Here is a 14,281-nt window from a genome sequence, read left to right as displayed (position 1 = left end):
TTTGACAATTACTGTACCACATTTTATTATGTCCATTTTAGCAATTATAACCTTTTATTTTTTTTTTTCCCTAAATTACCATCTTCTCATTTTAAAAACATCAAAAGTTGCTACCTTCTTGCCTCCCAACTGCTACATGACGTCATCTTAAGCTCACCCTTTACCTTCCCTCCCTATTTTCCTCCCATTTCTCATTCTTATTTGGATTCTTATCTCCCTTTTCACTTTTTTTCCTCAAACCACCAATAATTGTTAGTCAATTTTGATTTGGAAGAGAGAATTGAAGTGTTTCTGATTTTTTTGGAGGAAAAAAGAGTGAGGGGGGGGGGGGATGAGAATCAAGTTAGGAATGAGAAATGGGAGTAGGGATGGCAATGGATCGGATGTGGGTCGGGTGATCATCCGCCTCCATCCGCCAAAAATCAATCCATCACCCGACCCATCCATTACCTAATTTTCCTTCATCCACATCCGATCCATCCGTCATCCATGGATGAATCGGGTGGATCGGGTGATAATTTGGGTGAAATATATATATAAATACAACTTTGCACATTAATAATTAAAATTGAGATTTGAAAAAAAATGATCAATTAATTAAAACTTTTATACATCCTTCTAATACTCGTTCCTTTTTATTAAATTAAAAACAAATGTCAATTCCTAACACTACAATAGACATTAATTTATTAAAAAAAAAAAATTATTTTTATTCTTTTATATATAAATTTAATGGGTGGATGGATGGGTCGGGTGATGGATCGGGTGATGGGTTGGATGTATCATCATCCGTATCCGACCCGATCCGTCACCCAACCCATCCATCATCCATCCGTCATCCGCTTAAGTTCGGGTTTTCATCCATATATTTGGATCGGGTGGATGGTTATCCATCGGGTTTGGATGATATTGCCACCCCTAAATGGGAGGGAAAAAGGGAGGGAAGGGAAAGAGTGGGCCCAGAATGATGTCATGTACTCATGTGATAGTTGGGAGGCAAAAAGTTGGTAACTTTTGATTTTTTTTTTTTTTTTTTGATAAACAACTTTTGATGTTTTTGAAAATAGAAGGTGGTAATTTAAAAAAAAAATATATATATATAAGGTGGTAATTAGTAAAATGGACATAATAGAATGTGGTAATTGTCAAAAATTCCAAAAAAAAAAAAAATAAAAAAAATAATTATAAATATCAAATACATATATTACAAGAAACAATTAAAATAACAACCCGGTGTAACATCCGGGGGTACACACTAGTTGATATATAATACAAGTACTTTGTATCCCATTTATTTCGAGATCTATTATGTCAAATGAATTAAAGGAGAGTTCAGATTATACTCGTCAAAAAAAAAAAAAAAAGAGTTCAGATTATACAGCTTCCTGCTTCCATGTTCCATCCACGAGGGTCACGATGTATGCTTCGTACTTCGTACTCGTTTAGTTTATTTCATTTTTATATTATACACATCGTTAATATCATTTGTAAGCTACTAAGAAGATTCATCCCCCATTGACTTGGAGCATAAAATCTCATCCATTCATCAAGATTTTTTTACCTTCGCCAATATAATCTAAAAAGTGCAAAATAAATAAACATTGGAGCGTTTCACCCTATAAATTGAGTACTACTTCCATGTTTTAATAAATGTTATAATTTAATCTTTTCGCTATTTAAATAATGATTTTGACTTGATTAATTTGCTTATTAAAAAAAAAATTGTTTGTTTAATATATTGTTGGATTCGTTATAATGTATATTTCATAAAACCAATTTCTGTATGATTTTCTTAACATAAATTTAGATAAATTAATAGTCAAATTAAGTGACATCATGTGTGTTTGATCTTTACTTTACACTTATTAAAATACAGAGTTTACAACCCTTTCAAAATTTTAAAATGGAGGCTCCCAATCTAGGGTCTTACCTCTTACGGAAAAGAGTGAGGAGGAAGAGGCTAGTTTTTTTAAAAAAAAATTCCATTTATAATCATTATAAATTGTGTACGGAGTACTGTATAATTGACTTCAAGAAAAATATAATCAGATAGGTGTTGACTCAAGATTTAACTATGTAAAATTGTTAACAGTGCATTTATTTTGAGATCTATCAAATCTAATTATTTATAAGCAGAGTTCAGAGTAAGACAACTGCCTGCGCGGCTGCATCTGCCACGATAAGTAGTCGATATGTATTTTTTTTTTCCTTTTCTTTTAATTTTTTTGAGGAAATTTATTTTTCTTTTACAAATCAGTTGGACTAACCACATTATTACACTATCACTATTCACTATCAGATGTGCCCAGAAAAAAAAAAAAAAAAAAAAAAAAAAAAAAAAAAAAAAAAAAAAAAAACCTAATTCACCATCCAATACTCATTTCAAATGTTTGTTCAGATCAAGTCATATTAGATGAAAATTAATCAAATATTTATTTTGTAATGACATTATTTTTACACTATTTGAGATAAGTTTTTAGCATGACCTAAAATCTAACCCAAATCCGACCCATCAACACTCGTTTTGTTTGGGTAGCAAAGAAGGAAGGAAAAGAAGGGGAGGGAAAATGGAGGAAGGAAAGGGAAAAGAAAAGGAGGGGGAGGTGAGCTCTATTTTCCCTCCAAATCTTCCCAATTTTGAAGAGATTATGGTTATTATAGAGAGAGGGAAAATAGATCCCTCCCTCTCCTTCCCCTGTTCTTTTGAGCTTCTGGGCAGAGCAGAGCAGGGGTCAACAGAGCAGATTTCAACATTATTATTAATACTATTATTAATGTTGTTGTTGTTATTATTATTATTATTGTTGTTGTTGTTGTTGTTGTTATTATTACGATTGTTACTATTATTATTATTATTATTATTATTATTATTATTATCTCAAAAACAAAAGCCATACAACCTACAATAAATTAGTGAGAAGCCGAGATACAATCTGGGCCCCCACTCCTCTAGCTATTGCAAATCCTACCCTAGTGAAGATATGAGCTGCAGCACGAGCCCCAATGTCTTGCGTCGTCGAGAACCTTTGAATCCGCTTCAGTAACGCAACAGCCTCTTTCTCTAATTCCCCAAGCGAAGAAAAGGAGAAGGGAATGAAACCATATCCAATCGCCTGACATCGAGCTTCATACTTAACCCGCTTCCGATGAGCTGCATCAGCCACAACCCGCCCAGGAATGAAGTCAGATAGCCCTGACTGTGTCAAAGGAGAAGACCCTGTCAAATCAACACAGACATCGCGACCACGATCCCATGAATAAAGTAACACATCCGCGGGTCTGAGGGTCTCGTCGTTCCCTCCGGCCAACCCAATGTCAACCTCTTTTCTCGCTGAAATCCCAGAACGAAAGCAAACATCAACAAGGGTATCCCGAACAACATTATGCCGATGTTTAATACCCACAATACCAGCACAAGGCACTGCGTGATCACCGAAAATATCTCCAGCAAAAACCCTCGAACAAGCAGAGCACAACGTCGAGATAGAGAACAATGGTACACCCAACCGATAGGACAACACACAGCGATAAGTCTTGGCGTTCATCGTCTGACCCAACCCTGAAATAGGATCGCCCGAAGCCAATCAGAGGTGTGATCACCTTGCTGTGATTTCCATAATGCTGATTGTTAAGGAGTTAAAGAATAAGCAGATTCTGCAGAAGCGGTAACCTTTGTGAAATATATATCTGCCAATTTCTTCATGAGTTTAGGGGCAGCGACCTCACTAGGATTACTCAAAATGTCAGACTCCACTGTTCCATTAAACAGACTCAACGCATCCTCAAAGGCTCGTCCAAGACCAACAATGCCAGCATGCCGAAGAAGTTGTGTCTGCAACCCAGCAGACTGTAACCAAGAAGCAAGAAAAGCATAGTGACGAACATCACCTGCAGAATAAACACCAAGCCCTCCAAACGCAAATGGTAAGGTGGCAAGTCGCCACTGCCAATCACCAAACCCCGGCCCCGAAGCAGTAACAATACGCTCCATGGAAGATCGAAGAGCTGCATCAAAAGTGCGCTGAGCCATTATTATTATTATTATTATTATTATTATTATTATTATTATTATTATTATTATTATTATTATTATTATTATTATTATTATTATTATTATTATTATTATAACAAAACCTACAGAGTCAATCAATTTACAAGAAATTGGTAGGGAGCCGAGATACAATCTGGGCCCCCACCCCTCTAGCTATAGCGAACCCGATCCTACTGAAGATGTGAGCAGCTGCACGAGCACCAATATCCTGAGACTTAGCGAACGCCTGAACCCGCTTCAGCAACGCAATAGCATCCTTGTCTAATTCCCCTAATGAAGAAAAGGAGAAAGGAAGAAAACTATAGCCAATAGCCCTACAACGTGCCCCATACTTATCCCGCTTTCGCTGAGCCACCGCCGACACAACACGACCAGGAACGAAGTCAGACAACCCCGAATGTGTCAAAGGTGAAGACCCCGTCAAGTCGACACATACATCACGACCTCTATCCCAGGAATAAAGCAACACATCTGCTGGTCGTAGCGCCCCCTCGTTCCCACCAGTCAACCCAACGTTAACCTCCTTTCGAGCAGAAATCCCAGACAGAAAACAAATATCAACAAGGGTGTCACGAACAACGTTGTGCCGATGTTTAATACCTACTATCCCAGCACAAGATACTGCATGATCCCCATAGATATCTCCATCAAAAACCCTTGAGCAAGTAGAACACGGTGCTGAAACGGAGAACAATGGAACACCCAATCGATAGCAAAGAACACTACGGTAAGTCTTACCATTCATAGTCTGACCTAAACCCGATATCGGGACCGTTCGCAACCAGGCCGAAGAGTGATTCCCCTGTTGGGACTTCCATAAGGCAACCTGACGCGGAGATAAGGAGAAAGTGGAATCCACAGATGCAGTGACCTTCGTGAAATATATATCTGCCAATTTTTTCATGAGTCTGGGGGCAGCGATCTCACTAGAGTTACTCAAAAGGTCAGTCTCCACAGTCCTGTTAATAATAATAATAATTATTATTATTATTATTAAGTGCATATACGATTTAGGTGAGGGAAAATATAAATATATGTGTACCATATTTAACATATGTTAATAGTAGAAAGATAAAAGACAACGGTTTACTTATGTTTATTTCACAAAAATTTTAAAATAAAATTATTTAATGAGTAATAATGATTTTACTTATAAATTTGTCTTAATCATATAATTTTAACCCTAAAAATAATAATAACATACTAAGTACTACTTGAAAACAACCACTTTTTTTAATTCTTAAAATGTGTGGAAAGATTTGAAAAATAATTCAACTCAATGAACTAACAATCAATACCCACATAAAATGTTTCTACACATTGTGATTTTAATATCAAATGTTTATAATAGAAATTGTTATTTAATTGTTATTATTATTATTTATTTATTGGAAAGAATTGTTATAATAATAGAAATTATTAATTAATTATATTATTAAATATTAATTCTATAGTTTGAATTATTAAATATTATTATTGATAATTATTATTATGATTAATAAATATTAATTATTATTAATATTAATAATTTTTAAAATTATTTTTAATATTAATAATTATTATAATTATTCAAAATAATAAATTATTATCATCAATACAATATTAATTATTATTATTGAATATTAATTATTATTGTTGTTATTATTAATTATTATTTGAATATAGAGTAGAGGAGATTTCTTTTGAGCAGAGCAGCTCTAAAGAACGGGGCCGAAGTCGTGCAAACTTTTGATATCCAAATTTATATTACATTAGATTGGGCTTTTTGTCAAAAACTACCTAATAAAACCCATATTTTGTGAGAAACTACCTAATTTATATTACATTAGATTGGGCTTTTCAGAGATTGTATTCTCTGTATTTTTTGGCACATGGCTCCCTAGTATAAGAAATTTTGATCTATTATTTTGTTTAGATTCTCTTGTGATGCATGTATTGATCGATGCATATGCTAAAATGTATTGCAGGGTCAAAAGATTATGTAGACATATAATTGTATGAGTACTGAGAAACAGCAAAAAAAAAGGCTGACAACTAATACTGCAATATTTCAAGGATGAAAGAAAGATATATTTAAGCTATTTAAAGATTTCAATTAGTGATACCGAATTTGTCCACTACAACTAGTCATGAATTAAGCATAAGTTGGAATTGTACTTGTTGTAATAGAAAACCCATTACTATATTGTACATATGCTAAAATATATTTATATGTAATAAAAAAAAGATTTGGCATAAATTTGTTGTACAAGTTTTTTTTTTTTTTTTTTGTAATATTAGTATATTAGAAATAATTATTAGTGAATGAAATATTTAATTTTGGTATTCTAGACATAAAAAAAAAATTGTAAAAATAAAATAAAATAAAAAATAAAAATTGGACAAGAAAAAGCGTCCCCAAATTAGAAAATATGGACAGGAAAAAACGTTGCCAAAATGTTAAATAGCAAATGTATGAAAATTTGGACATAGAAAACCGTCACCAATTTTAAGATTCTTGACGTGAAAAAGCGTCGCCAAAGATAAGAAAGTGCGCCAATTGTGGCAAATTGCGACGCTTCATATAAAAATATGGACACAATAAAGCGTCGAAATTCGCGACACTTTTTTGATGTTTGAAAATTTGATCATACACTCGGGTGTACCATGAGCATGGTACACCCGGTCGATATACATGAGTTATAAAAACGAGGAAAGAACACTGTGTTCAAATGCAATGTACACGAACAAGAAAAAGAAATTCAAAACGATTCTCTCCTTGATTTAAGAAATTGATTTGTTATCGATATTTTTTATTTATGGAATTTATTTATTATTTTACCTTCCATATTACTTTTGATAAACTAAGAGAGAGAAATTGAGTTCATAGAGAGAAACCATGGTAAATTTTGAATTCAAAGTGATTTAATATTATTATTACGGAGTTGATTTTATCATTTCGATGAATCATCTAATTGAATGATGTAATTGACAAATTCGTTGTTGATATAAAGGTATTCTTCAATATTTTTCATATTTTTTTTTTCTGTTTTGGTGTTATTTTCTAAGGTTGAAGATGATATTCTTCATATTCTAATGAATGTTCTTTTATTATTTTTTAATTGCAATGAAATATGCTTTAATTTTTAGTCAGAACAATATGTTTTTTGAGTTTAAACTATACATTACAAGCAATGTTCTTTTAAGTATACTACATCTATATTAATCATGTTCTTTGGGTATAATCATACAAGTTATGTTCTTTTTACTTGAATAATATGTTCATACATTTTGAATTTTGAATTTTTGAAATTTAAAAAATAAGTTTTGAATTATATTTTGTGTGAATAATAATTTTAGATGGAGAAATTCTTGATATCTGAATATTTAGAAATGATTTGACATTAAAGTATTGGTAAAAATCAATTAGTAATTATCTTTCACCTTTTTTTAAAATCGTTTCTCATAAATTACTATGTTCTTTATATTTCAGTTATATGTTCTTCTATTAATCCATGATGTTCTTTATAATCATATATTATGTTCTTTCCGCTTCAATCCGAGTGTATCATGTGCATGGTACACCTGGGTGTACGAACCATCAATTGTTTGATGTCTAGCAAAATTTTCGACTCACGCAATTTTTTGCGACGCTTTTATGTGTGGAAAAAAGACTGAAAAGCGTCTAAAAAGCACGCTTTTTGTAAAGGAAACATGTATAGCTAGAAAATAAAATTGGAGATATTAGGTGAAAAAGAAAGCAACATTGTTTAGAGGAAGGATCAACCAAATAAGAGTGGGCTCCATATTATGAATGTTCATTTTTATATATTGCAATGTTCAATTACTAAATGTTTATTCTTTTTCTTAAAAATGTTCATTTTTTAGTAAATGTTCATTTTGTTTCTAGCAAATGTTCATTTTTATAGTGTAGGACCAGCTTTCATCAATGGCTGGTCTCGAGACCAAGGAATTATTTGCGGTACTTCTGACCCATATTATGCTTTTATACTGGACAGTGAGCCCATCCCGTTTAATTTTTCCCTCCAAACTGGCCCCGTTATGTTGTTATGCATTTTCACATGCAAAACGAAACTACATTACTACTTCCTTCAATACAAGCTTGATTATGGTGTTTGATTATTATGAATTATAAGAGACTTCATAAAATAAAATTTAAAAAAAAAAAATTGAATGGGTGTTGACTTAAAATTTAACCAAGTAAAATTGTAAACAGTGCATTTATCTTAAGATCTATCAAATTTAAGACAACTACCTGCCACGTAAGTAGTCAATATGATTTTTTTTATTTTTTTTAAGACATTAGTTGGACACTTGGACCAACCATATTAATACACTATAGACCTGTTCTCTTAAGCTTAATTTCAGTTCAGTTTAGTTCAATTCTTAGTTTCCTTTTCATAAACAATTCATTTCAACTCTATTAACTTCAATTCAACTCCAATTAGTTAAGTTCAGTTAAGTAAATCAGAACAGACCCTAACACTAATTACTACTCCCTCTGTTTTTTTTTTATACGCATCACTTTCTATTTAGGGGCGTTTTTTTTATATATGCATAACTTCTATATTTGGTAATTTTATACTATATTTTATTATCTCTCTCTCTCTTCTCAAATTTCCCACTCAAAATATTTTATCATTTCACTCTCTTTCATGGTCCCCACTTATATAATTAAATAAATCATTCTCTCTCACATCCTATCTATTTCATGACCCACATTGTACTTTTATCAAAATAAATTAATCATCCACTTGCCCCACTTGCACAATATAATATTAAAGCAAATAATTTTCCTAAAACTCCGTGTAAATGCAAGTGATGCATATAAAAAAAACAGAGGGAGTATCAGACTATTAGTCAACGAAATATTAAAATTGATCAAGATTGAAATTTCATCCAGGCTTTGGGGAAAAGGACTCAACATTACATTTCCACATTACATCCTATCCCACCTCACAGTAAAGTGAGCCACTGTATTACAACTAAACATGGGAAAAAGTACATGTTTCAAAGGACGAACTATCATATCTAATATAATAAAAAAATAAGGTGAATTGGAGCTTTGCCACCATCATCGATGCGCACCGCTTGAAACACATTAATTGCATCTGATTCCACCCAAAGGACTGGACTTGCCTAGTAATTGGGTAGCCAAGTCAGCATCATCGTCATCCACAAGCTCTACTTGGGAATGAGGGCAGGTTACATACTTGTCAATTCCTTTCATACAAGGATTACACACAACTCGAACTGATGTAGGCAATCCATCAGGAATCATCTTTAGTTTTTTGCAGTTATATATTCTCAAACGATAAAGATTACGCATGGTTTCTCCTCCAACCTTCCACTCCTTTAAGGTATCCATTTTACTGAGCTTCAAATCAACAAGCTGTGAGAAACCTCCATGTGTGCAATCCATACAATCTCCTGAGAATGAGACATTGTGCAGGGAAAGACTTCTCAGGTGATGGAGGTTCTTGACTTGCATAGGATCAGTACAATCTAGGCTGCAGTTATTTATAGCTAGACTCTTCAGACTTTCTGGAAATTTAAAGCTTTCTAGCATCAGCTTTGTTGTTGGGTTCGTCCCATTCAATTCCAGAGTATGAAGGCATCTGCAGCTTGACAAAACAGCCGCATTTTGATTTAGTATAGAACCGTGAATCTTAAGGGACAGATGCAAAAGGTTATGATTTCTGATGCTCGGACAATCTAAAATAATCTTAAGAGTTTGTATCTCAGACACCTCATTCTTGATGCAGAGTTTCCTCAAGTTTTCCAATTTGAGCAGGTTGTTGACTTGAGATTTTGTTGTGTCAAAGTTCTTGAGTATCTTCAAGCAGCTTAAACCTTGAAGCCTCAGTTTTTGAAATCTCTTGACTTTGTAGCCAAGTGATGGGAGATACAAATAAGTAAGCCCTTTCATCCTCCACAAGACATTTGGTATTGTCAGGAGACAATTTTGTTCAAGAGACACGCGGAGATCAAGAGTTTGAAGGCACCTTAGCTTGCGTATAGTTGATGGCAACGTTGTTACTTGAGTTCCCATAATGCTGAAATACCTCAAGTGAACTAAGTTACCAATCAATCTGGGAACTTGTTTAATACCAGTATTTTCAAGATCCAAAATACGAAGCAGCTCGAAGTCACTTATCATTTTTTTTAACCAACCTTTATGATCACCTTTGTTCTTTGGACCATTTCCAAAGAACATTAGGGATCTAAGGTGTGAAGTCTTATCACTCTTAAAAGGTAACCTAATCTGATCAACATTTATGGCTACGCGATGAAGATTTCCATCTACACCCTCATGAGAAGCTATTATGGAGAGAAAATGTTTCTCTTTGGCCTTTTTAATACACGTGCACCTCATTAAGTCATGCAAGCGACATGTTTTTATCCTTCCGGATGGCCCTATTTTTCCAACTTGGACAATACATCTTTGCACCAACTCCTGCAAGTAACTATTCGCAGTGTCCTCCAATGTTTCAGTTGGCTTGTCATTTCTCGGGGCAACAATACCTTCCGCAATCCACATTCGGTACAACTTTTTCGTCGGAATTTCAGAGTCTTCTGGAAAACTTGCCAGATGCAGGAAGCATGGTTTTAAGTAATAGGGTAAATTAGAGTAGCTCATCTCCAAAACTTTATCTACAACATAGTTGCCACAGCGCAAAAAAGTATTATCAACACTTTTCCATTCCTCTAGTGTTTTCTTAGTTGCTAGAAGTCCTCCCAACACAGCTATTGCCAAAGGCAAGCCATTACAACGCGTAATCATTTTACTTTCCAATTCCTTCATTACTGGATCTGCACAGGTGGATTAAGCAAGAATAAATTCAATTAACTGATGAAATAGATTTATTTTCAACTTCACAGCAATTGATATCTAACAGTTTATTGCTAGGCAATTTTACACTTTTTTTTAGGTAAGAAAGCCAAACTTACTATGTGACTAGTTCTTATAAATGAACAAAAATGACTTCGAGACTAAGACAATTAAATCAAATTTCCTCTAGACTTTGTTACTTGCAAGAGTTGCAACTCTTTAACTTACAATTCACATGCTCCACTTTGACTAACTTTATTGATGAAATCTAATATAGGCCGGTATGTGGGGTCTAAAGATCTTGCATTGCTAGATTCATCTCTATTTATACTTTTGTAATATCAAATTATTGTACTGTAATTTTTACATATTGAAAATTAAAGATATTAACAATTGAAATAATGTAATGACAAGTGTGAAATAAAAAGTGTTGCAAGTTAAAAAATATATATATATATACATATGAAGTATAATATAATAGTACAAAGGAACCTGCACTCTAGCTTAAAGCTACACCAGTATCAGTTACAAGTTAATCTGATGGACAGATTGCATTACTACAGAATTAGACAATAGTTTTTTTTATTTTTTTTCTGAAGAGTTAGAAAATAGTTAAGTATCCTTTATTAGGGCATGTGAAAGTTCACATTTACTGAAATAAGCTAAACTGAACTGAACTGAACTGATTGGAGCTGAGCTGAATTGAACTAAACTGATTGGAGCTAAGCTGAATTGAACTAAACTGATTGGAGTTGAGCTGAATATTTTACGAGAGAAGAAAATTAGGAGCAGAACTGAACTGATTAGAGTTGAGTTGAAATTAAGTTGAAGTGAACAGACTCTTAGTTTAAAACAAAAAAGCTCTCAACTATATTTAAAGAATAAAAATTAAAAATTAAAAATAAAAAAATAAAATAAAATAAAACAAATAAAGATATTAATCCAAATAAATAAATATACACACGACATTAAACAAAAAGAAATGGTTTGATGAAAGTGGCAAGAGGCAGGAGAACCTTCGGTACGGTCCCCCAAAAAAATGTACCATTGAGATTATAGAAAGCTTCCATTCTCAACTAAATGCATCGTCCAAGTACTTATCACAGTATCTCATAATATCATCCTCTTTCAAATTATTATTACTGTTTTTCAGGTGGACTTGTGTTTATGATCTGATCTGTGTTTGCATTAATTCTTTAAAAATATATATATATATATATATATTTTTTTATGGTCCTAAGACTCCTAATTATTCACCATTTGTTGTCAAAACAATCTTAATTATAGATTAATTGAGAAAGGTACCGATTTATTAGGTAAAATTTGTCTTAAAAAAATGCATCATTTTCGGAAAAAAAAAATAAATAAAACAAAATAAAATAAAAAAAAAGCCTTTTTAAAAGCCTTATCGTCAAAAAAAACCCCAAAGTTAAAATTTTTTTATCAAAGAATCCTAGCTAGTAACACTAATTCACTTAATTAATCTTGTCTAATTACTCTCTAACTCTCACTTAACTATTTAATAATTAAATTAATTTAAAAGTTAAAAAAAAAAAAAAAAAAACACCACCACTCTAACCACCAGCCAGCCACCCTCCTCCTAATACCATCTAAACTGCTCCTCACATATAGCAAAATCTGTTGACATTAGTTTGGAAAGCTTGATGAGAACAAATAGTTTTTATGTAGTGGGTAACAAAACTAGCGTCGACAATTATAGTTAGATCGAGGTCATACAGAAATAAGTCATAAAGGTAGGGACTATACCTCTTTTATAGTTGTCATTCATGTCAAGACATGCCTTCCTGCTGAAAAGCTTCTTGCTATCCTCAAAAGATAGACCCTTGGGTTGATGAGTGAATCCTTGAGGATCAACACTTGAAATCAAGGATGTATCGCGTGTAGTGATTATCAATTTGCTGCTTGAGGCTTGTAATGAGAATGTATTTTTTATCCAATCACTGGCCTCCCATAAATCATCAAGAATCACCAGGCACTTCTTCTTTTGCCAAACATCATTAAATTTATTTTTAAGATCGTACCATTCCATGTTTTCAATTGATTTCCTCTCTGTGTTATCATCAGCATAAAGTGACAGCAAAATCTTTTTAATACCATTTCTTTGTTGCAACTCATGAGAGACATAAACCCAAGCACACATCATAAATTGGCGCCCTTTCACTGTGTGATACACTTTCTGAGCAAGAGTGGTTTTACCAGACCCTGGCCACCCACTTATTGCAATTACTTTGGTTTCTCTTTTCATCAACTGATTTAATATAACATTCGTGTCATCTTCCAACCCAATTATGTCATCCACAGGAAGGTAGGGATGAATAATGTACCTCATCTCATCCAGTGTTGATGATGACAACGAGGCAGGCATAACTCCATAGGTTTTCATTCTTTTAGCTAACATTGAGATCTTATTAGTTAGGACATCAATCTCAGACCTAACTTCATGTGTTGATAAAGCATCACCAAGAACACAAGCAGCCCATCTAAGCATACTACAAATTCCATTCTTTTTTCTAGGGTTGGAAACTTTGAGGAGGTACTTCTCAAGAATGTCCTCAGCTTCATATGAGAAGTCATTGATTTCAGATATCCATTTCTGAACCAATTCATCATCTCCGTGTTTCTCATCAGCATTTTTTAGGAAACATTGGATCCACTCAAGCTCATTTTGGAGCCCCTCAACCTTCTCTTTCACAGCATAAAGGTATACGGCTTCTTCCACCATCCATTTTCCAAGCTGTTTACTGGCTGCTTTCAGAATGACTATCGCCTCCATGTCCACTTAAACAGCTCCTCTTCCTTCAGATCAAGCAAGTATTACTTTGTAAAGTGTATAGGTGTTTATCAAACTCTTGCCTTAGCTTGACTTGAGTGGTTGTCCTAATATTAATTATGATGTATCAAGCCATGATATCAGAAATTCAATACTCCCTTCGTGTATTGGGGATTAAAAAAACAGGTAACAGAATTTTATATTTTTGCAAGTTGAGTTGACAATTTTTACCTACTCCCTTCGTGTTTTTTTTTAAGTGTTACAGATTGACCGGTACATAGTTTTAGGCAACTTAATTGACCTAAATAAAATTAGAGATAAGTGGGGTAGTTGGAGTATTAAAAAATTTTAAAAGAAATATAGTAGAGTTAAAAGTTTATTGAAAAGTAATGAATGTGAGAGAAAAGGTATAATAAAAAAATACTAGTGGATTTGGGTGTGGACTATAAGCGGAGAGAGATATAATATTTAATCTAGCTTTTTGCCAAAAAAGAAAGTGTAACACTTAAAAAACACGCCGGAAATGAAAAGTGTAACACTTAAAAAACACGGAGGGAGTAACTTACGAAGTTATTTTTGAACAGGATATATTTTGATTAAATTATAG

The 14,281-nt window shown here is 33.2% G+C and overlaps 1 protein-coding gene across 1 annotated transcript; it reads right to left on the bottom strand.

The window, feature by feature from the left end:
• Nucleotides 1-9,152: 9,152 nt before the first annotated feature.
• LOC145600806 (putative disease resistance protein At1g50180) lies at nt 9,153-13,677 on the bottom strand. Its single transcript, XM_081656670.1, has 2 exons — nt 12,651-13,677; nt 9,153-10,864 (listed from the first exon to the last, which is right to left on the bottom strand). Exons 1-2 carry the CDS (start codon nt 13,675-13,677, stop codon nt 9,153-9,155), a joined length of 2,739 nt encoding a protein of 912 aa, XP_081512796.1.
• Between the last annotated feature and the right edge of the window lie 604 nt (nt 13,678-14,281).

The sequence above is a fragment of the Chenopodium album genome, chromosome 21, assembly GCF_948465745.1.
Source record: "Chenopodium album chromosome 21, dcCheAlbu1.1, whole genome shotgun sequence".
In the NCBI taxonomy this organism is placed as follows: domain Eukaryota; kingdom Viridiplantae; phylum Streptophyta; class Magnoliopsida; order Caryophyllales; family Amaranthaceae; genus Chenopodium; species Chenopodium album.
The sequence above is the reverse complement of the archived record's forward strand: the minus strand, read 5'-3'. Positions and strand labels throughout refer to the sequence as shown.

What these genes read in the sequence shown, in the direction of transcription:
- LOC145600806 (XM_081656670.1), bottom strand. Translation starts at nt 13,677, where the DNA reads ATGGAGGCGATAGTCATTCTGAAAGCAGCCAGTAAACAGCTTGGAAAA. An exon ending in GAATGACAACTATAAAAGAG is followed by an intron (nt 10,865 to 12,650) that starts GTATAGTCCCTA and finishes CCACCTGTGCAG; the next exon opens with ATCCAGTAATGAAGGAATTG.